Here is a 22,354-nt window from a genome sequence, read left to right as displayed (position 1 = left end):
AGTTTGACCTTCTTGGGAGGCTGAGGCCAGCGGATTGCTTGAGCTATGATTGCACCACTGCACTCCAGCCTGGACAGTAGTGAGGTCTTGTCCGGGGATGAGTTCAGGGGGATGCTATCTTTAGTTTTTGTTCTAATCATTGATCTTAAACTGAGGAGGGAAGTTGTGTTTAGAGCTTAGCAATGAAACTATTAATTGCTTTTGTTTGTAACTATTTTCATAACAAGTATTTTGGTATTTCAGATGCCAATTCTACAGAGTTCGACCCTACGACCAGCCATCCCGTGGTGAGTCAAGTGTTTGAACCTCCACAGGGCTTAGAAGGGTGTAGAAGGGGCGTTTATGAACGTGATTGATGATTAGAGACAGGAAGTGAGACCGCTTGAGTCCATCCCAAAGAACCCTGAGGTTTTGGGCACTCAGACCTACCAGAGAGGAAAAACTGTTCTTTTTCATTATGTAATTCCTCCCTAATCTTTCCAATTGACCACAGAAAGTTTTTAAGACAAGTACCAGCCCGGGAAACTGGAGGGGATTCCTGATTAAAATTATTCTCCATCCCTACTCCCCTCAACTCCCAGAACACGGTATAGATACTAATATGAGACCCTGGCATGTGTACTTACTGTGTGCCAGCCGCTGCTCTCACTGCTTTCATATGTATATTATATATTAATTCATGGAGTCCCCAGCCATAGTCCTGGGAGAACTGCTGGGTTGGAGCACTGGTTGGCTTAACCATATCCAAAACTTTTCCAGGCTGGCGTACCTTGCGTTAGATTTCACGCCGAGGCCATGTGGCATTCTCAGCCCGCTGTACTGTTAGGCACATGGAAGAGGGATGATGCCTTTATTCACCTTTGAATTCCCAGCCCAGGGTGACAGGGATGTAAAGGGAAGGGCACTTATTTACGTTTTTCAGCATTGAACAAATGTGGATGCGTACTCTATGCTGGGACTGCCCTCGTCACCAAGGACACCGTGCTAAATGAGACGGACACGGTTCTTCATCTCACGGCACTTAGACAGCGTCACTATGTGTTTGTTGACCTGAAATTGAACTTTGCTGATACTAAGGCCTCAGGGGTGGACCAGCAAATGTTTTGCAGCATGGGGCTTTGGGGTTGGGAGGAGCAGGGCACAAAGAGCCTGGAATCAGAAGGTGTCTGGGAACGCTGGGCTGAGAGGTGGACTGGGCCATCAATGCATGGCCCACCCAGTCCTCAGATGCTTGCTAAGCTGCAAGATGCTAGCCCTGCATCCCTTGTCTTTGAGTAGTCATCAGGCTAGCTGGGGCGATGACAGACACGTTATGACACATCCAGTCCATGTCTGTGCTACTGTATCAGTCTTTCTGAGGAAGTGATGCTTACCGTCCACAGTGCTGGGGCGGGACTAGCCCAAGGAGGGGCTGCTGTGGTCCTGTCTGCAGATCAGGAGCACAGGCTGAAGGACGGAGCCTCCACCCAACCGAGGTTACAAATGCCAACTGGGAGGCATTTTCTTCTGTGACAAAACGTCTCATAAGGAAAGCCTGGAGAATTAGAGCTTACTCACAAGCCTTTGCCACCCACTCAGCGAGGGAGGTTTCTCTCTAGCAGAAGCAGAGTTCTGTAGTTGGTGTCTGTTTTCTGAACATCTCCAGGTCGTAGACATGCCAGAACACAACCCAGGGCAGATGGGCGGAACCATGAGGCTGGGCAAGAGGAGAACCCTGTTCCAGACCAAGAACTCAGTCATGAGTAAGAGCTGCCTCGCGCTGGCCCAGCCCTTGGCTCTGCGCGCCCAGGACGCGTGTCTTAGGGTGGTGCTGTGGCTTCGAGGAGCAGGCTGGCTTTTTTTGGTTTCATTCTTGCTTTTGAAGTTTGTTCTTTCCTCTCTTATTCATACCCTTTTAGGATGCACTGTGATAGCCATAGAAGCAGTGTGGGTCTTAGAAAGGACACTGGCAGTGCAGTCAGACTCCTAGGCATGGGCGCCTCAACAGAATGAGGCAGTGAGGTTACATTCATCCTTATCGGTTACTTTCCTATTAAGACCAGCCATATCAATTACTGATGTTTGGCAATTTTTGTCACACAAAAATGGCAATTTCATATGATTCAGCCTAAGTAGATTTCTGTTCTAATAAAGTACTAATAGATGCTGAAGGTTTAGAGTAATTTTGGGAGGAAAATAGTTAAGAAAATGACTATTACACAGATTTCCTTCTTGTCTACTGGGAAAATTCTGCCTTTACTGTATTAGCAGAGGCGCCCTTGTGTCTGTCCGGGCGTTCTGTAGCAGCCTAGCGGGAGTCACTTGAGTATGGGATCTTTCTCTTACCAGCTCTGATGTTCTGTGGATTTGGGGATCTCGAGGCAACTGTGAAATGAGTCAGTCAAGCAGCCCATTCACAAATGTCCAGCTTGTTCACATGCAGCCACCGAGGGCTGATGACCTTTGATAACCGTGATTGGAACTGCATGGTCATCAGAGGTCATCTCTGCAGCTCTTAAAATGCCTCCCATCCCACCACGTTCCCAGGGCCTTGCCATTTCATACATCCTGATTTGCTTTCCAAGGCAGTTTTCTAGCAGCAAAGTGCCCATACTTTGCATTCATGTGTTTGAGGGTGGTGGTGAGAGTCGTTTCTGTTATGGCTTTCTTTAGTGTTGTCAGAGAGTCAAAAGCCCAAGAATTAGTCTAAACTGTGCTGTTAAGAGCAGGTGACCTTAGCAGATTCATAGAAATAGCCCTCAAAAGACCTGGCTGTGTAGGTGATGAAAAGTAAAGCAGGAAGGAGGATGGCTTTGTGAATGCATCATCCTATGAGATAAAATTCTCTACATCCAGCCCGTTTGTTTTGCCAGGGAAACTCTATGGAGACGCAGACTACTTGGAAGAGAGGCACCGCCACCGATTTGAGGTGAGGATTCCAGCTTGCTCCTGGTACTCTGGAAAGATAGTGAGCTGAGAGACCAGCAGAATTATTTTTCATGCCTCAACAGGTGAATCCAGTCTGGAAAAAGTGTTTGGAAGAACAAGGCTTGAAGTTTGTTGGCCAAGATGTTGAAGGAGAGAGAATGGAAATCGTGGAGTTAGAAGGTGATTATTTGGGCAGTTTTATTTAATGGAAAACTTAGTACTAAGTTTTCTTGGCATATGGGAAAATATAAAAATGTTATCTTGTTGCTCCTGACCTAACAGAATTAGGAAGCAGCACTGTCTTATGAGGGAAGGGGTCTTGATAAACGTGGGGTCTGGATGCTAGAAAGTTCTTTCTGGTACATGGCCTTAGGGAGCCATTTAACTTCTGGCCACAGTTTCTCCTTCTCCAAAATGCTCGGAGTTGGTACTAAAGCCACTTCAGCCCTCTCCTGAACCGCAAGACTCAGTCTACAGAAATCCTGGGAACCAGGGTCTTGGGTGGGACCCTGGACAGGAGGCCTTCAGCCAGGAAGGGACAGCACAAACAGTGCTGGAGAAAGGGTGTCAGATCACTCATGCTTTGAGGTTACCTTTACCTAGATTCAAATGAGAAAGTCATTTTCAAATTATTTTAGGGCCTATGGAAACATGAAACATTTAAGCAGATTTTGTTCTTTTACACTTTGTGCATAACCTTCACAATGAAGCTGTTGCTTTTAAATCTCTATTTCAGATCATCCCTTTTTTGTTGGGGTTCAGTACCACCCTGAGTTCCTGTCCAGACCTATCAAGCCCTCCCCACCATACTTTGGCCTCCTCCTGGCATCTGTGGGACGGCTCTCACATTACCTCCAGAAAGGCTGCAGGCTCTCGCCCAGGTGGGTGCACTCTTTGCTTCAGTAATCCATTTGTCTTCTCCAGTCCTTTAGGTGGTTGCTGATTCATTACAGCAACGCGTCACAGTCAGTCATAAGAAAAAAAAGCCACAGGTGCCTGGGGAGAAAGTTTCCTCTCCTTTCCCGGAGCTTTGTCGCGGTGCTTCCCTGGCATATTGGCCAGATTCCCCTTTCTGCAGCATCTGAGCTCTGGTGGTGCTGACCAGATCACACTTGGCGTAGGACCCTCTGGCCCATGTTAAGGGGAACTAGTTTTTCCTGGGAAGTAAGCCACAACCCGGGTAGGTTTATGTCCCATTGCCACCTTTATCCAGAACCAGTACTCAGAGTTGGTGGTAGGGTGTGTGACTGAAGTATAAATGGAATGTATATCTTTTGTAGCTAGAAGAAGGAAATCCTGCAGTTTCATGCTAAATATATCACGTAGCAAACAGTCTTTGTGATTCCTGCCATGTGCAGGCAGGTGTCCCTGTAGGAACTGTGGCTACAAAAACAGGGACGTAAAGTGAGTTTTTGGTGGGAGATGATGCGTAAACCATCTGAATTCTACAGGGACACCTATAGTGACAGAAGTGGAAGCAGCTCCCCTGACTCTGAAATCACCGAACTGAAGTTTCCATCAATAAATCATGACTGATCTTGTAGCGTAAGTGGTACTTTAAAGTTTTAGTTTTTAAAAACATGGTGATAACACACTGCAATTGCAAGAATATCATGGAAGTTTAGGGCTGAAAATTTTTATCTGCCAGGAATGAAAGTGGTGAGGTCTTGAATATAATCCAAAGGTTGAGAGAGAAAAGAAAGAAAGTAGTGAGGTCAGTGTGGGTATCAAATGGGCAGTCCTTCCTCCAAGTTGCAGTGCACCTCCCAGTCCTGCCCTGGGGATGACAGCTTGGGGAGCACGGTCACTGGGCAGTTGTCTCAATACTGATTACTACATTCTGGTGCCAGTCTGACCAGTTCTGGGGCGGGGGAGGGGAGGGTCTGAATTCTTAGACCCTATTGTTTGATGTAGCTATAAATTTTGGAGATCTTGAAGGAAGGGACAGATGTGACAATGTGGCACTTGTCATTTCTGCAGAGCCTCAGGGTTTCATCAGGAAGTACTTTAAAACCGACACTGCTTAGAGAACATTTTTTTGTTGATTGCTGCTTATTCTGGAATTCCTTCAGAGTTGGAACAATTGCCAAACAGACGTCGAATGTTTGTCTATTAAGTGACAGGGCTTGTAGGTTCATAATGTGCAATAACTGTGGGCACTACTGCCACGAAACGTAAATGTCCCTTAAGATAACTGTGTGGACTGTGTTGGCACAAGTACGCGTTCTGCTGGTGAGGTATCAAATGAGGGAGTGTCAGGAATCTGGGGTCTAGAAGGAGAACCAGGGGTATGGGTGTGTGGTCCCACTGCTCCTGCCCTAAGGCCTGGGCAGGGGGACCTCCCTGAATCCTGCACACCGTGTGTTCATCACCAGTGGGCCTCTGGTGCTGGGTCAGTGCCGGTCTGACCTGCTGATCCCAGCTGTTTCCCCTCTTGCCTTGGTTGGTTGACCCCCTGTCCTGGGATAGCCTAAGTAGGTGGTGGGTAGGCATGAGAAGTTAGTATCAGGAGGAGGGCCTGTGTGCTAGGTAAGCGTTTAACACAGATGGACTCATTAATCCCCTGACCAGGGAGTTTGCTATAGGCTGTTTCACGGTCTAAGGAGCTGATAAAACAAGAAATGTTCCCAGTGAAGGAGGCAGATACTTGGTCAGTTATATGGAATTTCTGACTGCCTCGCAAGTGGAGAATTGCCTGTTAGTGACACTGTTACGAGGTGCTGTGGAGAAAGAATGCTTGCATTGGGTGGTTGTAGAAGTCGATGTGTGAGGTCTTGAAAAGGTCTAATTCTGTAGGAATTATAAATTTAGCGTCTAATTATTCCCATTAGGCTCGTTCTACTGCTCTGCCATGAAAAACAGGCTTAGTTTCCCATGGCGGATTACTAGAAATTCTAACTTTTCTACTTTCATGTATGTCATATAATTCCCACTTTTTTTTTTTTTTTTTTCTTTTAAACAGGGATGATTCTTCAAGAGAGCCTTCAAACTTGGGTAGAGTTTACAGCTCTGACTTTACACTCGGCTTTGGACACTTTCTTTAAATTATGTTTTTATTAAGATTATTTTATTATGCGGAAAGGTATTTGGGAAACTTGTCACTTGCATGTCCCATCATGTGTGCTGGCTCCTCTGTGGTGTCTGCCTGTCGCGTGACACTCTCCTTGCAGTTCTTGAGTTGCGGCAGAACATCGCGATGGGAACCGATGGTGGGTGGGGCTGCAGAGTGCCCCATCGGTCACCTTGTTTCTCAACTACCTCGCGTCATTGCAGATGCTAGCGCGTTGCCTGTCGCTTTCCCTTGGGTACCTAGACTGTTATAAAGTGTGCCACATGGACTTACTGAGCATGGAGAGAGGATTTTAGCTAGGATTTGAACGCTTGGTGCTGGGAACCTCAGGGTGTTGCTGGCCACTAAGCCATGAAACCAGAGACAAAATCTCTATACTGCCCTGAGTTGGGGGGATTCTCAGTGCCAACTGTGGCTGGTCCTCATCATCCAAAGGGACGGTCAGTTTGGTGTCAACATGAAACACCAAGATGTCTGTCTCTGAAGCGTGATTTTAAAATCCCCATGCCTGTGGCTGCGCTTCCTATTTCTAGGGCTGGGAAACACTCCTTGCATCAAGGGGTCACTTACAGAACAAAGAATCTTTTGGGGAAACTTCCTCTAAAACCCTCTCGTGTATAGACAGCTTTGACTGGAGGGTCCATTTTTCTTCCAGGATGGTGTTACTGCAGTTGAAAGGGCAATATGAAGTTACTTTCTTAATGTGACCTAGCAATAGGCGCAGCTACGTGCCACTATATTCTGGCCGGGCTCAATGTGTACTCTAACTTAAGAAATAAATTAGTAATGCAGAACAAGAGACATGCTTTGCTTCTCATTCTCTTTATGTCATTGGCCAGATGGGAAGCGTCTGAGCACGGTGCTGGCGTGCCTGTGTGCAGTCACCTGCATTGTCAGTGCCGGGTGCCCCTGCAGGTGAGCAGCCTTGAGTCAGCAGACGACCTGAGAGTTTGTTTAAAAACTAAGAAATGAGGCTTTCTTTTTAATAGGAATGAGAATTTTTCATAAAGCTTCAAATACAGGTTCTCAGCATGTAGAGAGAGATGAAAAGGTGCGTGGGTGCTATTTATGGCTGAGAAAGGGGAGGGATAAGCATGGTTTTTAGGAAGATGGTCCTTTCCTCTGCCAGGCCCTGGACGTGGGTACCCCATATACACAGCCAGTGAGCAGTGGGCCAGACTGTCTTCACCAGCAGAACTGCTTGTTACGGTACTTTGAACGTGGCTGATTGAGCATAATTCTAACCTCTTCTCCCACCTGGTGGTACCAGGAGATTGTCTTCATTTTAAATTTTATTTATTTATTTATTTATTTTTTTGAGTCAGGGTCTCACTCTGTTGCCCAGGCTGGAGTGCAGTGGCACAAGCACGGCTTGCTGCAGACCTCCTGGGCTCAGCCTTCCAAGTAGCTAGGACTACAGGTTCACATCACCATGCCCAGCTAATTAAAAATTTTTTTTTTTTATATAGAGAGACAGGGTCTCGCTGTGTTGGCCAGGCTGGTCTTGAACACCTGGCCTCAGGCGATCCTCCCACAGTGCAGGGATTATAGGCATGAGCCATTGCACCTGGTCAATAGTCTTTTTTTTTTTTTGAGATGGAGTCTCGCACTGTTGCCTGGGCTGGAGTGCAGTGGCATGATCTTGGCTCACTGCCACCTCCACCTCCCAGGTTCAAGTGATTCTACTTGCCTCAGCTTCTCAAGTAGCTGGGATTACAGGTGCCTGCCACCACGTCCGTCTAATTTTTTTGTATTTTTAGTAGAGATGGGGTTTCACTGTGTTGGCCAGGCTGGTCGTGATCTGCTCATCTCGGCCTCCCAAAGTGCTGGGATTACAGGCTTTGTAAACGTGAGCCACTGCGTCTGGCCCATTTTTTTTCAAACATTCCCCAAACTGAGGGTCTGACACGCCCGTTGTTGACATCATGGCTCCCCACAATGGCTGGGTATGCGGGTGGCATGAAAAAGCCTCCCAGTAATTAAGTTCCTGCCCCTACGTTTAAGATCACTTTGGCTGATCAGTTGTCAAGTGCTGGCCACATATGTAAGGTTTCTGAAAAAAGAGATCCCAGATGGCTCTCCAGGGCTTGCAAAGCCCAAGCAGCCCCGCCACGCTGGCTGTGGCAGACAGGATAGGGCTGAAGCTGGATTTACAGGAGGGCAACCTGTGCCCAGTGTTTACTGACCCGTCCCCGGAGGCTTCCCCCTTGTGGGGAGGAAAGCTGGTCACATTCCTCGTTACTTTCTTAATGTGACCTAACAATAGGCACAGCTATGTGTAACTTCCCTTCAGTAACTTCCTTCAGTCCAGGGGATCTGGGCAGTTCTTAGCAGTCTGGAGCAGCTGGGCTGAAGCCTGACTTCACCCTTCCTTTGTAGAAATCTGCTGTTTTCACCCCAAAAACATTTCTAAGGATTGTGGTGCCTGGACTAGCATTTAGCATGGTACCTGGACCATGGAAGGTGCTCAGAAATGCCACTCCTCCTTCTTGAGTAACACATTTGTATAGTTTTCAAACAGTCTTGGTGACCTTGGGGCAGCTCAGGGGGTGAGCAGCAGGAGTTTGGTAACCTGCCACCATATAGGTGTCCATGATCACATTGGTCCCTAGAACCAGCATGAATGGCAGCCAAGGCAGGAGTTGTGTGCTCTTTGCTAAGTGGGAAAACCAGGTCTCAGAGCAGTTGTGGTAGCCCAGGAGATGTCACCTGGCTGGTGAGTGGAGGGCTGGGGGTTCCAAAGTTCTCATCTGTGTCTGCTCTGGATGTGGCCAGGGGCTTCAGGTTTTAGGGGATCAACTGAAGTGTGTTCTGTGGAAGACCAGTCTTGTGAAATGCCCTGTTCAACAAGGTTTGGTGATTTTCTGGTGGCTCAGACCCCAAATTTAGGAGTATCCTTAATTGTCTCACCAGCAGGTATTTATTGGGTGTCTACCGTATGCCAGCCGTACCCAAACCCCTGTCCCCCAGAGCAGGTATTCAGTGGGGGAAACACCAAATATAAGCTACAGAGTGTGGCAGTTCATAGATGGAGACCAAGGATGGAAGTGAGCAGGGGAGTGGCAGTGCTGGGAGATGGTGTCTTTAAAATAGGGTGGGTGGAAAATTAAGCATGGACTTTAAGGTGGAGAGGAAAGGAAATAGGCCGCTTTCTAGCACAGAGGCCCCGAGGCAGGAGTGCACATTGAAACAAGTTGGTGGGCGTGGCTGAAGTGGCTTGCACAAGGGGCGGAAGACATTGAGGTTGGGTGGGCTAGGTGGTGGAGAACCATGTAGGCCATCAAGTTTGGGCTTTGCTCTTGAAGAATTTGGAGGGCTATGGGCGCAGGTGTGGCATGAGTGTGATCGGACTCTGGCTTTACAGCCTCTGGCTCGGCTGGTGGAGACAGCAGGAGAAACGGCCAGAGGCAGGAAGCAGCTGGAGGAGTCTAGTTTTTTTTGTTTGTTTCAAGCTAATGGTCTTACTGGACCAGAGGGGTCTTGGAAAGGAACTGCGACCCTTAGTGTGAGGTGCTGCTCTGTGCCACAGCTGGCGTAGACACAGGGCACTGGCTCGATGGTGACAAAATGCCCCTGGCCATTGTCACTGTCTTATAGATGAAGAAACTGAAGCACAGAGGCATAGCACTTTGCCCCACGGCCGCTGGTCTTTAAGACAGAGCTGGACTGGAGTCTGAGGGGCTGGGCTTCCTGCCCTTGCAGGTCTGTCCTCTGCCTCCTGGACAGAGGTGGGCTAGGCCTGGGACTCATGACCCTGCGGCATCTGACCAGCTGACCCAGTGTCCTGGAAAGAACCATTCTTGTCCCAGGTGCATGTAATTTATTAATGGAGCTTTGACAGTCACAAGTTCAGCAAGTCAGGGGTGGGGGCTGCAGGGTGGCCTCTTGCCCTGTAACCACAGTCACCAAATATGCCTCACCATCTGTGAGGAGCTTTCCTGAGATGACAGATTCCTTTCTGGCACGGTCTGGCCAACTGGAGTCACAGACCTCAGCCTGGGCCAAATGAGCATTTTAGGGAGAAGGACAATCCCTTATAGCTCAGCCCTAGGGGAGCTCTGGGCAGGGTTTTACACATTCTTTCTGAAAGTAAAGTCGTTTGGGGACAGGGCCGAGAGCAATTTCTTGGCTACACAGACGGGTCTGTCAGGGTTGAAGCCACATGGGCGCCTGCTCATGTGCCATGTTGAGGGAGCCCCTGTCCGCCTGTCAACGGCCCGCATGGGCTTTACTGGTCCGCCTTAGGCTCAACCAGGAAATCCCTGGGTCTCGGGTGGAGAGCGCCGTGCCGTCCTGCCTGCTCCCCAGCGCCCTCACAGGACACAGCAGGTGCAGGACACAGGCCCGTGCTGCTGCAGCTGCTGCTGGAGCTTCTCCTTCTCCATCGTCAGCGCCTCCACCCTCTCTTCCAGCTTGCCCAGCTCCACCAGCCACCTCTGAGGGGACGTGGGAAAAGCATGTGGCCAAGCCCGCCTGGTCTTGGGCCTGTCCATCCTCCACCTGGGGCCGAACTGAGGGAGGAAGGCAAGCCCGGGAGCCTGGGAGCTTTCTCAGCTAGGGGAAAAGTCAGGCCCCTCGGCCTGCTGCCACCTTCAACCATGTCAGTCTGAGGGAAGCTGCCGGCTGCCAACCATGGAAGGGAGCCTCCTCCATGCTGGGCAGGCCATGTCCCTCCTCACTGTTGGTCCCTTGTCCTCCATTCTCCCTCGTTTCCCTCTTGAAAAAGCTCTTCCTTGGGACTGTGTCCTGCCCGCCCTGCCGCTTTAGGGCCTCCCCTAAAATGCAGTGTATAGTCCTTGGGGTTTTCTGGTGACATCTCAACATTCCAGTCTCCCTGCTCCCTCACTCAAGATCGAGTGCGTTAACTGCCCAAGTAGAGGGTGAGGGGTTTCAGGCATCCCTGAAAGGGGGATACTGCATAGATTTTTTTTTTTTTTTTTTTTTTTGAGACGGAGTCTCGCTCTGTCGCCCAGGCTGGAGTGCAGTGGCACGATCTCGGTTCACTGCAACCTCTGCCTCCCAGATTCGATTGATTCTCCTGCCTCAGCCTCTCGAATATTTGGAACTACAGGCGCCTGCCACCATGCCCAGCTAATTTTTGTATTTTTAGTACAGCCGAGGGTTCATCATATTGGCCAGGCTGGTCTCAAACTCCTGACCTTGTGATCTGTTCACCTCGCTCCCAAAGTGCTGGGATTACAGGCGTGAGCCACCGTGCCCGGCCACTGCATAGATTTTTAAAAGGAGAGGGCTTGGGCCTCTTGCTTCCCACCAGCCACCTACCCGTGGAGTATGGGATGTGGTGTGATTTTATTCCAACTCCATGGGTTAAACGGGGTGATGCAGGGCCCAGGGAACCATGGTCTCTTGCCCTGGGCTGCTCAGTGGGTGGCTGAAGGGGCCTGGGGTCAGCTCCGCCCCACCCCACCCACTGGCCTCAGCTTCCGTACCTGCCTGCACCACTCCTGGATGGCGCTGGCGGACAGCGGGCCCTGGATGCTCCCGTCGCGCCGCAGAAACACCTCCCCCTGGTCTGTCTGGTAGAGTTGCGGCTGGCTCTGGGCCTTGGGGGTGTGCACGGTCAGGCGGATCACCTTGGTAGGGGCAACAGCAGCTCTGGAGGCGCCCCTCACGGTCGGCAGCCCCCATCCTGCCAGGCCGCTCAGCATTGCTCGCTGATTCCTTAGGGCAGGCCAGCAGGGCTGGCACAGGGGCCATCCCCAGCCTCTTCTCCTGTGGCCCCCAGTCCCGTCCCTGCCCCAGCACTGCCTGGCAGGAGCGCAGGCCATCGTCTTATTGAGTGATGACAGATGACAGACAGGCCTAGAGGCCCTCCTGTCCTGCAGGCTCACCTTGAGGGGGCCGCTGGTCTCCGAGGTACTGATCACAGGGATGAAGGTGAGAGTGTAGGCATCGGGAAAGATCTGAGGCTTGAAGCCCTGCAGGATGGAGTCCACCAGCAGGCGTGCGCGGTCCTCGTCACGGTGGCTGCAGCGGATGCCCTGCACCAGGCCGCTGTCCCCTACTCCCACGAGCAGGCTGCCGCCCTCGCTGTTGAGGAAGGCGCACACGTAGCGCCGCACGTGGTGCTTGAAGGCCAGGCTGAGGTACTCGCCGCTACCCCGCTTGAACTCCATATTGCGGGTCTCGCTGCCCAGGAAGGCACCCTGGAAGAGCTTGTCCTTGCCCACGATCTCCTGGTGCACAATGGCACTGTCGGAGCACACGCCACTGGGCCGGCCCTGGCAGCTCTGCAGCTGCCGGGCCTGGGGCCTATCAGGCAGCGTGTGTGTAGGCCAGGTGGGCAGCGGGACACCAGAGCCTGGGCTGGGGCTGGGCCTCAGGCCACTGTCCTCTTCCTCCTCCTCCTAGGGTGGGAGTCAAGAATGAGTGTATGGGTCCAGCCAGCAAATGGGAGCCCTGACCTTGAGAAGGACTGCAAGAACCCCCAGTCAGGCCCCTGCTGCAGCCTGACTCTTACGGGCATCCTGATGCCCCTCACCAGGCTGAGGGGCCCGGTTCTGCCCACCCTCCTGCAGCCGAGGCAGGAAACCCTGCTGGATCGAGGGTTCCAGTCAGCACTCCTTTCCCTGCCAAGCTGGGCCCTTCCCGGGTGAGCTGTGGGATGCCTGGTGGGGAAGAAGAGATTTCTGCTTCCCAGGGCTGGGTGCTGGGACACGTGTGGGCCCATTTTTTCTTACTTGGGTTGCAGACAGGTCCCTGAGGCCCAGAACCAGATCATTCCAGCAGGTATCTCAGCACCCTGTGACACAGCTGCAGGACCTTGAATGGAGAGGGACTCCCAGGTACCCCGCCCACTTCCTGATCTCAAACCTTTGCCCACTACTTTCTGGGCTATTGACAAGTCCGCCCTAATCCCCACTTTCTTCTGCGCCTCCTGAATCACCTTTCATGGTTTGGGCCCTGCTCGAGGGCTCCGTGTGAGCCTCCTCGGGGCCACTTCCTAGTCTGGGCCTCCTCAGCCAGCCCCTCCCTGACCTCCCTGCTTCCAGGCTCACCCTTTCCTGTCAACCCTCTTTAGTGATGCTAACTTCAAGGCAGATGGTTACTGCTCACAATCCTTCCATGAGCGTGGGTTGGGGTGAGGAGACCGGGGCACCTCCCTACCAGCCCTGCAGCTCCCCAGATAAGATGAATTTATCAGTCTTGGAAACAGGATAAACTTCATACAAATGTGAAATGGAGTTGAAATGTAAGCCACAGAGCCTTTTAGTTCTGCAACAGTTTAAACACCATCATTTTCACACCAAAAGAAAAAGAAACCAAAATCACCTGTCTCATGGAGTGACCTATCCTAATGTCCCATGTCCCACCCAATAAAGCCAGCGGTTCAGCCTTGCCTTGGATGATAGCCTTGGTGACCTGGCCCCTATCCTACCTTCTGGCCCAACGTCCTTCCTTAGCACCCCCTGCAGCCTTTAGTGGAAGCTCCAGGGACACCAAATGGTTTGCCCTTCTGCAGACACGACACTCCCTCTAAGCCCCCAGGTTCCTCTGCATATTCTGTGTCCCTTGCCTGGAATGTCCTCCCCCTGTCCAACTCCCTAAGTGCCAGCCTGGATTTCACTTCCCCTGTGAATCTGTCCCCAGAGAGCAGGGCAAACCTTCCTGTGTCCTCTCACAGCTCTGAGCGCAGCCACCTTGCAGCTCTGTGGGTGGCTGTCTGGCTCTGGCCACAGATGCAGGGCTCCTTGGGGGCCTGGCTGGGCCTCTCATCCCTGTCTTACTCCTGGCACAGAGGGGGTGTTCATGTTTGTAAATTGAACAAATGAGTTGGGCCAAGGAGAAAATCAGGGTCCCTGTGTCTTCTAGGGTCTCCCAGGCCCAGAGGCTGGAATGTAAAAGGACCCAAGGAGGAGGTCCCCTCATGGCCTTTCTTCACGCGAGCATCGGGCTTGAGGCAAACTCTGTTTTTCCCAGAGAAAGCTGGCAGTACCAGCCGCAAGCCATGGTCATTTGAGTAGCAGCCCCCAAGTTTGCAGATTTGTCCTTGCTTCCCCAGAGACACCCCTCCGTCCCCACTCTGCAGGCCACTCCCACCCAGAGTCTCTCCCTTGGGGTGAGGCTTTGGAGCTTGCTTGGGAAAAGTCCCACTTACCTCTCTGTGGCTGAAGGGCCCTTGGGCCTCACTCAATAGCAGCTCCTTCCCACGGGCTGCCAGCTCCTTGAGGATTAGGTGCTCCTCCAGGGCCGTCTGCAGGCGCCAGGGGAGGGAGGCCAGGGTGTCCCTGCGGGCAGTCACCTGCACCAGTGCATAGGCCTTCCGCCGCCGCCTCACCACTTCAATGTGCTCCCGCGCCACCGGCATCTCCAGCCGCTCCAGGGTGTCTCGCAGCAGGCAGGCAAGCACCGGCACTGAGAACTGGGGGTTCAGATGGCCCACATAGAGAGTGTGCGCCGAGGGAGCCTCCTCGAGGTCAGAGTGCTCTGTCAGGGACTGCTCTGCGGGTAGCTCCGGCAGGGACTCCTCACCCCAGGACTCCATGAAGGGCTCTGACACCTGTGTTTGCACTGATCTCTTCATGGGGATCATGGGAAGGCTCTCCCTGGGAAGGGGTTCCAGGGTTCCTCACTGCTGGCTGCTTCTCCCAGGGTCTGCGTTCTCAGTGTGGCTTAAGGGCTCCCAGAGGACTCAGGGAGTGTCCCGGCTCCTGGGAGGCACACAGATTGGCAGAGGCTGGGCAGGGCCAGTTAGAGGGAGGGCAGGGGGCAAGCAGGAAAGGGCCTGCCACCCACCTGAGGCCTAGGATGAGGAAGCAGAGGCAGGTGGATTGAGCAAGACACAGGGCCTGTGGGAAGACAGGGGATCTGCCCAGAGTGGCAGAAGGGACCAGAACTCAGGTCTCTGAGCGCCACCGTTTCAGTGGCCCCAGGGGTCCTGTCTTCCCTCCCCAACCCACAGGCTGGAGGCCTCCTAGGTACCCTCAGGGTTTCCTGCCTACCAGAAGGTCACTCCTGCCTCCAGGCAACAGAGAAAACCTTTAAACAGGGCCACCTGGAGAAGAGGCCTTAACCCAGGACTCTGAGGACTGGCTGGTGGCCCCATTGCAGCTTCTCTGCCTGCTCTAAAACCCAATGTGAGGCCATCGGGGGCTCTGAAACTAGGCAGCGCTGGGGCAGGGGCTTTTAGAGCAGAAGATCTCACGCTTTTTGGCACACTGATGAAAACTATGGCCTCTTAGAAAAATGGCCTTTGCATATAAATATATAACCTAAGGGGGCTCTTAGACCCTAAGAACTAGTCTAGACTGAGTCCTCCATTTTTGGTCCAGAGAGCAGAGGTCAACAGGGGCAGAACAAGGGTTAGAGTTCCCCCCGCCCCGAGTCCAGGGAGCCTCTGTCCTGAGCTGTGCACATAGGCGCACACACCAGCCCCTCTACTGCTCCTCACACACCCAGCCTGCAGCTTCTCAGATGGAATCCTTGAGGCAGTTGGCCTGGGGGCATTCAGGTCAAACAGGAAGAGGAGGAGAGGAGAGGCCTATGACCTTCATGTCCTGGTGGCTCCCGCGGGAGCATGGGAGGTGCCTGCCCTGAGCTCCCATAGCCCCCCGACCCCTGGCAGGTAGCTCTCAGGGCACTTGGAGGCTTGGCACAGGGACAGCCAGAACCAGGGTTAATGGAAGTGGGTGGGGCCTGCACAGCTACCTCTGTGATCTCATGAGGTTCAACAGTGCCTTCTTGGCCAGCCACAGGCAGGCCGGGTGCGGGAAATCAAACAGGAAAACTCCTCAGCTCGCTGTGGGCCCCACCACACACTAGAAGCAGACCCAGCGGCCCACCCACCATGCAGCTTGGCTGTGGGACTCCCTTCCCCTGACAGCTTCCAGAATTTGAGAGCTGAAGACACTTCCCCACTCTGTGATGTCTCTCCAAGTCCTAGTTCCTATGCAGGTCACCTGTTGCCACCCCTTTCAGCGCTGCTGCCTAAAGCCTCCACCTCCCTCTTTAGTCACCAATCCCAGGCTCTACTGAGTACTGACAGGGTCCAGCTGCTCCCAAGATGGAGCAGGAGGCACATGGTGGGCTCCAGGGCTCCCCCTGATGCCAGGCCCTTCTCTGTGCTGGAGACAGAGGCTGCTGTCCAGAAGAGCCCTGAAAAAGAAGTCAGGCATAGCTATCTCTTTGGAAAGATGAGGTTGTTACCTGCTGTTTGAGAAACAAAGACATGGACACGCAGTCTTTATCAGCACAGGACTGACCAGTGCTCATCATTCTGCAGAAGGCTGGCAGCACTTGCCCACACTGCTTCTGGAAGCCCCGATTGGGGGCAGTAAGGATGGTGCCACAGTTAGATGCTTCAAGTAAGGAAGCTGTTTGACAGCGTTGAGAAGCTGCCTTCCTTGAAAGCAGCCTTTCTGAAGATGTTACCAAATGTTTGTTTCCTAGGGGGTGAGGCAGTAGTTTGGGTAGAGCACTCAAGAAAAGAGGCTATGGTGTGCGGGGAAGAGAGGGGTGCAGGCCTCAACTGGTGGCAGTGCGAGGCTCTGGGGGGAGTGCGTTCGGTGCCCTCTCCTTGCCCGCCCGGGCAACAGCCAGGTTGGGCTCGGCTCTGTGTCCACAACTCTTAGGGTTAGAGAATGACGGCTCCAAGCTCCCCCTGCCTCACCCCCCTCCCTCAAGCCTTTCTTGCCTGTCATCCATGAGGTGCCCTCACAGCAACTGAGGCTGTAGCTGTTTTGAGATGGCCAACTCAAGTCGTGTTGAACTGTGCAGAAATAGCTGTCCGGGAGAAGCACCTTGACAGATGAAACACCTGGACATGACCAGAGGCGTTCTCCCTACTTACCTAGAGGCCTTGCTATTGAGTGGCTGTTCTGCATGAAATTTCCCAAATTGACTTGAGTGCGGCAACTTTCCCCACTCTTCCTGGCAGTCTCTTTAAGCCACTGCATCACGTATTTCTCTGGCGCCTTTAACAGCCTTCTGTGAGCTGAATATCAGTTCTACTTCTTTTTGGAGATGGGGGTAAAAACTGTCTTTCATGGTAAGCACTAAGTACATTTATGAACCATCTTTTAAATACATAAATATAACAAGGTTATTTCTGGTGTCTCTGGCTCTCTAGTATTAGGTAATTGTATTAGAAAGTATAGGTGCTCTGCAGGCAGCTTGGAGTGATGGGTTCCGAGTAGGGGGATAAGCAGCCCCGTTAACCCTCTTGCTGGATGTCTGTGACCTCACTGACAAACCTCATCTTGAACTGAAGGAAAAAACCCTAGAATTTAAGCCTCTTTATGAATGTGAGGTGGGGCCCACAGATGAGGGGCAGAGAGCTGAGCCGCTGTGGATGGCCTCTTTTCATGTTATCTGGACAGTGTCCACTGGGTGGCCCACATGGCCACAATCCCTGAACCCACAGCAGGGATGCCATCCCCTCTTCCCCACAGCTCCCACTTCACAATCTGTGCTGTTTGCCCAGGAAGGCCAGTCAAGGGGCAGAGGGATAGGGAAGAGGACTGAGCCCAGCCAGGTGCAGGAGAGAACAAGGATGATCAAGAAGAGCGAACTCTGGGGAGGAGAGTTACAAACACAACTTTCCAGGTCCTGGGACCCACATCACTCCAGCCTCCCTCGGTCTCAAGCCCTCGCCTAGTATGCTGCCTCCAGCCTGTAGATCCCCACCTGGCTTCTGACAGGGCCCAGCCCCAGTTACTGCAGAGTATCTCTGACTTGAGTGGCTCCAGCCTAGTATCTGTGCCCTGGGTACTGTGGGCTGCCAGCCTCTGTGAGCACCTGCAGTGGCTTTGGCACTGTAGGCACAGAGCCACAGTTCTGATGCTCGGCTGTGACGGCCTCTCGGCTGGAGGCTGGAAGCTGTGGCGCTGCCCTGACAGAATGTGGTGGCAAGACCATGTCCAGTGACTCAGGGTACTTAGGTAAAGAGGCTGCAAAAAGCTGAGGGCTGCTGAGGGAAGAAGTGTTGGGACCCTCTTATGGTTTCCCACACTTTTTGTTTTGGTGGTAAAGAAGGAGGGGTGATTCACCTTCAGGCTCTTCCCAACGAGGGAGTGTGGCACCAGTGTGAGGGCAGGAACAGTGTCCATTTGGCCCACCATTGCTACACCTCAGGGATCGATCTTAGGGAGTCCCATAAGACCCCCACAAAGAGTGTCTGGACAATGCAATCCACGGCCAGCAGGCAGGGAGGAGCCACGGCTGGGGAGGGCAGAGTGTTCCAGAAAAATGCCCCACCCTCCCGTGGATTCGGCCTTAGGTGGGGCCTAGATCTCTGTTACCTCCCAAAGTGTTTGGTGTTTCCCTCCTGAGGTCAGCACAAAGTCAGTGTCATCTCCCTGTCCCAGCACTGGGTGAGCACATGAAGCTGCTGCCATGAGACCTCTGTCACCTGTGCCTTTCCACCTGGTGGGCTACTGGACTGCAGGGGTTCACGGAATGGCCTCTCCAACACTGCAGCATGTGTGCACTGGGTCTGAGGCCAGTTCGAGTGCTTTTAATGATTCTGGGTCACTATTAGAAGGCTTTTGGCTTTTGAAACAATTTCCAAAGTTGAGGGTTTTTTTTTTTCTTCTTAAACATTTAATTTTGACCCCAGAGGTTATGGCAGCGTGAATAATCCTCTCCCTTCCTGCAGAACTTGACATTTGGTTACCTTTCTAGTTCTTTTTGTCTGGAAACCAGATAAAAGTATGTTAGCTGTTTCAGTGCAACATTACTTATGGTAGACATGATTCCTAATTGTAACTTATCTGCACTTGGAGTTTTCTGTGTGAACTATAAACACTTGTTAAAAAAGCCATAAGGTTGGGCTTCCTATGTGGAATGACTCAATTGGGTATGTGGCTTATGGGGTCCCTGAAAGCTATGCCTATTGAGTTGTTCAAAGAGATATGAGCTCTTTTGGGGAATGATGCCTCTAAGCCACAGTGAACCAACCCCCTTCTCCCTGATGTGTCTCATTCCCTTGTACCTGAGCTGTCACCTGGGCAACCAAGGAGGTAACTCCTGATGACCAGAGGCTCTGTGAGGACTGCCCTCCTCCCCTGAAGAGGGCTGCTTCCTGCTGCCCTGCAGCCAGGCCATTTCCTGTCTGACAGCCTTCAAAGTTAATGACATGCCCAGTGTAGCCTGCAGGGGTCTTGAGTCTGAATGGTAGCTGGATCTGAGACAAAGGCCCACGGGAGGGAGTTGCAGGCAGTAGGACATGTACCCCTTAACAGCTATGGAATTAACCTCTCTAAGCACCTGTAAGATAGGGAAATGGTAGTTACACTATAGGACTGTTGTGAGGTTTCAACGGGATAGCATACAAAAACAACTCAGCACAGTGAGTTCTCACAACAATGCTCAGTAGGAAGTTACATACTCTTGGCGAAAAGAGGGTAAGGTGGGGTGGGTGCCCAGCTTTGCAGCATGTCTGGCCTGCCTACATATGCCAGTGTCACCTTTAGTCCCTGTGTCTTGAGGGTCACATCTAGAAGTTTGTTGTTAGGGTTCGGCAAGGTGCTCATTGGGAATACCCTGAATGAACAGCACAGTCTACAAGATCCCAGTGTTGGCCAGGCGCGGTGGCTCAGGCCTGTAATCCCAGCACTTTGTGAGGCCAAGGCAGGCGGATCACTTGAGGTCAGGAGTTCGAGACCAGCCAGGCCAACATGGTGAAACTCTACTAAAACTACAAAAAATTAGCCAGGCGTGGTGGTGTGTGCCTGTAGTCACAGCTACTTGGGAGGCTGAGGCATGAGAATCGCTTGAACTCGGGAGGCGGAGGTTGCAGGGAGCCAAGATCGTGCCACTGCACTCCAGCCTGGGTGACAGAGACACTGTCCAAAAAAAAAAAAAAAAAAAAAATCCCAGTGTCAAGGAGTTGGTAGAAAATGAGGGCCTCAACTTGTTTGGCAGCCTTGACCTTGACTGTTTCACAGTGACCATGGTTAGAACCTCACAGTGGCCAAGTAGAAAATATATTGTAAGTAAGTTATGATATTGGAACTTGTCACTGGTGAAAGCTGGAAGGGCCTTCACAAGTCTCCTCATGCAAATACCCCATAGCCAGATGGGCCCAAAGAAAGGAAATTATCCACCCAAGGCTTTCTGGCACATAGGTGGGCTGGCCAGAACCTCAGCCTTGCAGTCAAATGCCTACTTTGGCACTTCCTGCCTGTGTGACCTGAGCTTAAGTAAGTTTCCTTATCCATAAAATGGGTTTGTTGTGAAGAGTGAGATAGTTCTAATTCATGTAAGCAGCTCGTGTGGCAAACAGTGATTATAAAAGTGTTGGTGGTTGTTATTATCAAGTTACACCGCACTGACCTGCTGCCCCCTTATGCCTTATTTTCCTCCCGCAAACCCTATACTCCAATTATAAACACAACGTGTGGCCCTGGAGTTGTGTGCCTGGCTCCTGGTCAGCACAAGGGGTACAGTGCAGGCCTGACCTGGCTGGGCTGGCCTGCATCTTCCCCCACCCTGTATGGGTGAGGATATGCCCAGCCACTGAGGCTCCTAGGAGTTGCTGACCTAAGATTGCGCCCTCCTGCTCTGGCTTTGCATAGCTGCTGTGCTTACTACTGGCTAGCTGCACCAGAGCAAAGCCCTTTGAGGGTGGAGACTGGATTCACATACTGACTTTCCAAGGGGCCTGTGTGATGCTGGGGCTCTGGTGGGCATTTGGAAGACCACCTGTTCTTTAGGGACTGCTGGAATTAGAAGGATGCTTAGGAATTATTTTTTCCAAGCTCTCCATTTTATTTATTTGAGACAGGGTCTCAAATTGTCACCTAGGCTGGAGTACAGTAGTGCAAACATGGCTCACTGCAGCCTCGATCTAGGCTCAAGTCATCCCCTCACCTCGGCTCCCCAAGCAGCTGGGACTACAGGTGTGCGCCACCATGGCAGGCTAATTTCTGTATTTATTTTTTTTGTAGAGCTGGGGTTTCACCATGTTGCCTAGGCTGGTCTCAAACTCCTGAGCTCAAGAGATCCTCCCACCTTGGCCTCCCAAAGTGCTGGGATTACAGGCGTGAGCCAGCGCGCTCGGCCTCGTTTTATGTATGAGAAAACTAAGACCAAGAGAAGGGGAATGACTGGTCCAATGAATGCATAGTGATTTGGCTGTTAACTGATTAAAAAGACACTGGTATCTATATTGGTTTTTATTTATAAACAGATTGACATAAAATAAGTCCAGATGGCAGCGTGAGTAGCTGTGCTGCTGACTTGCTTACAAGGAAGCATATGGACAGCAGGGTGGGTGGAACCGACTCCAGGCTGGAAAACCTGCCCTCCCATCCCCCTCAGTGCCTTCTTGGCCTTCCGGCCTGATCTTCTTCGACAGCAGTTCTGGCCAGGGCAAGGAGCTGTGGTGGGGGCAGTATGGACTCCCTTCCCACAGATGAGGCCTAGGGCTGCAAAAGGGCCCCGTGAAGAGAGGAGAAGGTGACAGGGATCCTTCTCCTCCCCATATGGAGTGATGTGGTCAAGGCTTTATGGGTCTCTCCACCTCAAAGAGAAAATGCCCTAGGGTAGTGTCCTCTGAAGAGGGGCCACGCCCATCTGGAGAGGGCCTCTCTGGGACCAAGGCAGGGCAGTCTCCCTCCGCCTGAAACCCAGTGTCTATTGTGGGAGGAATATTTAACTACAGCGTTTGCCGAAGTGCCAGAAACAATAAATTAACAGTAACATCTTTTTGTAAAAAAGGCAGAGGTTTGCACCATGAGTTTGGATTCAGGGGAATCTGGTGAGAAGGTAGGAGCTGTGGGGCGATGGGGTGCCACAGCAAGACCAGGACAGAGTTGGTCTTTTCCTCCATCACTTGAAAGGCATTCAGCCTAAACTCCTGGTGAGAGGCCAGCCAGGCTTGAGAAATAAATAGAGGGACCTTAGTGCCCCGGCAGAGCTGAGGGAAGGGCAGCACCAGCCCTGGACCCCCACTCTCCCTCCTCAGTCCTTCATGGAAGGACTTATCATGGCAGCTGTGGCTAGGAGTGGTGGCTCCACACAGCCTCTTGGAGTCCTGAGGTGGCCCGGAACCCCACTGAGGTGCCTGGGGTGGGCTGATGCCCCTCATTCCTAGAAGAATGCCCCCACCTGCTGCCACTTGGTTGTCTAGGCTGCCTCTCCTAGTTCAGAACTTGCCCTGCTTCAGCCGGTCAATGTGGTAGGAGAGCTTGAGCGCAGGCCCCAGCTTCAGGCCCATGTACTTCATCATCATGTCACTGCGCAGCAGCAGCAGGGCCTTGCCATCGATCTCCTGGGGGGTGGGGAGGTGGGCAGAAGTGGAGGAGAGGCGCCATCAGAGTCCTGGTTGGTCTGACCACCCCAGGTTCTGATTATAGGCCATCCTGGGAAGTACCCACCACATGGAGTCCAGTTCACCTGCTGTGACGCTGAAGC

The 22,354-nt window shown here is 52.1% G+C and overlaps 3 protein-coding genes across 25 annotated transcripts in view; 1 reads left to right on the top strand and 2 right to left on the bottom strand.

Annotated features, from left to right (window-relative positions):
* Positions 1–22,354, top strand: part of CTPS1 (CTP synthase 1) — a 132,137-nt gene that overhangs the window by 26,042 nt on the left and 83,741 nt on the right. For 4 of the 8 annotated variants that reach the window (XM_055254825.1, XM_063625172.1, XM_063625171.1 and 1 more), the window contains 7 exons: positions 244–287; positions 1,646–1,742; positions 2,853–2,908; positions 2,991–3,087; positions 3,644–3,788; positions 4,359–4,452; positions 5,870–6,776. In XM_055254825.1, coding sequence (XP_055110800.1) covers positions 244–287; positions 1,646–1,742; positions 2,853–2,908; positions 2,991–3,087; positions 3,644–3,788; positions 4,359–4,443 — 524 coding nt within the window. In that variant the 3' untranslated portion in view covers positions 4,444–4,452; positions 5,870–6,776. Of the gene's footprint in view, positions 1–243; positions 288–1,645; positions 1,743–2,852; positions 2,909–2,990; positions 3,088–3,643; positions 3,789–4,358; positions 4,453–5,869; positions 6,777–22,354 lie in introns of those variants that run through there. The other 4 variants (XM_063625174.1, XM_063625173.1, XM_055254830.2 and 1 more) reach the window with 2 other exon arrangements.
* Positions 9,784–15,672, bottom strand: SLFNL1 (schlafen like 1). Of its 4 annotated transcripts, XM_055254842.2 has the most exons (6): positions 15,394–15,663; positions 14,097–14,741; positions 12,997–13,002; positions 11,830–12,345; positions 11,428–11,571; positions 9,784–10,413 (listed from the first exon to the last, which is right to left on the bottom strand). In XM_055254842.2, the coding sequence occupies exons 2-6, from the start codon at positions 14,529–14,531 to the stop codon at positions 10,291–10,293; spliced, it is 1,224 nt and encodes a 407-aa protein (XP_055110817.1). In that variant the 5' UTR covers positions 14,532–14,741; positions 15,394–15,663; the 3' UTR covers positions 9,784–10,290. The 4 variants fall into 4 exon arrangements, with proteins under 4 accessions (XP_055110817.1, XP_055110814.1, XP_063481250.1 ...); XM_055254839.2 differs by lacking the exon at positions 12,997–13,002 and having other exon boundaries at positions 9,784–10,488; positions 15,394–15,672; XM_063625180.1 differs by lacking the exon at positions 12,997–13,002 and having other exon boundaries at positions 9,784–10,488; positions 14,097–14,360; positions 15,394–15,668.
* SCMH1 (Scm polycomb group protein homolog 1) overlaps positions 21,100–22,354 on the bottom strand; it is a 205,918-nt gene continuing 204,663 nt past the window's right edge. For all 13 annotated transcript variants that reach the window (XM_055254815.2, XM_055254817.2, XM_063625167.1 and 10 more), the window contains one exon: positions 21,100–22,211. In XM_055254815.2, coding sequence (XP_055110790.1) covers positions 22,086–22,211 — 126 coding nt within the window. In that variant the 3' untranslated portion in view covers positions 21,100–22,085. The remainder of the gene's footprint in view (positions 22,212–22,354) is intronic.

This window comes from Symphalangus syndactylus, chromosome 12 (genome assembly GCF_028878055.3).
Source record: "Symphalangus syndactylus isolate Jambi chromosome 12, NHGRI_mSymSyn1-v2.1_pri, whole genome shotgun sequence".
NCBI classification, from domain to species: Eukaryota; Metazoa; Chordata; class Mammalia; order Primates; family Hylobatidae; genus Symphalangus; species Symphalangus syndactylus.
This window is presented reverse-complemented; position numbering and strand designations above follow the sequence as displayed.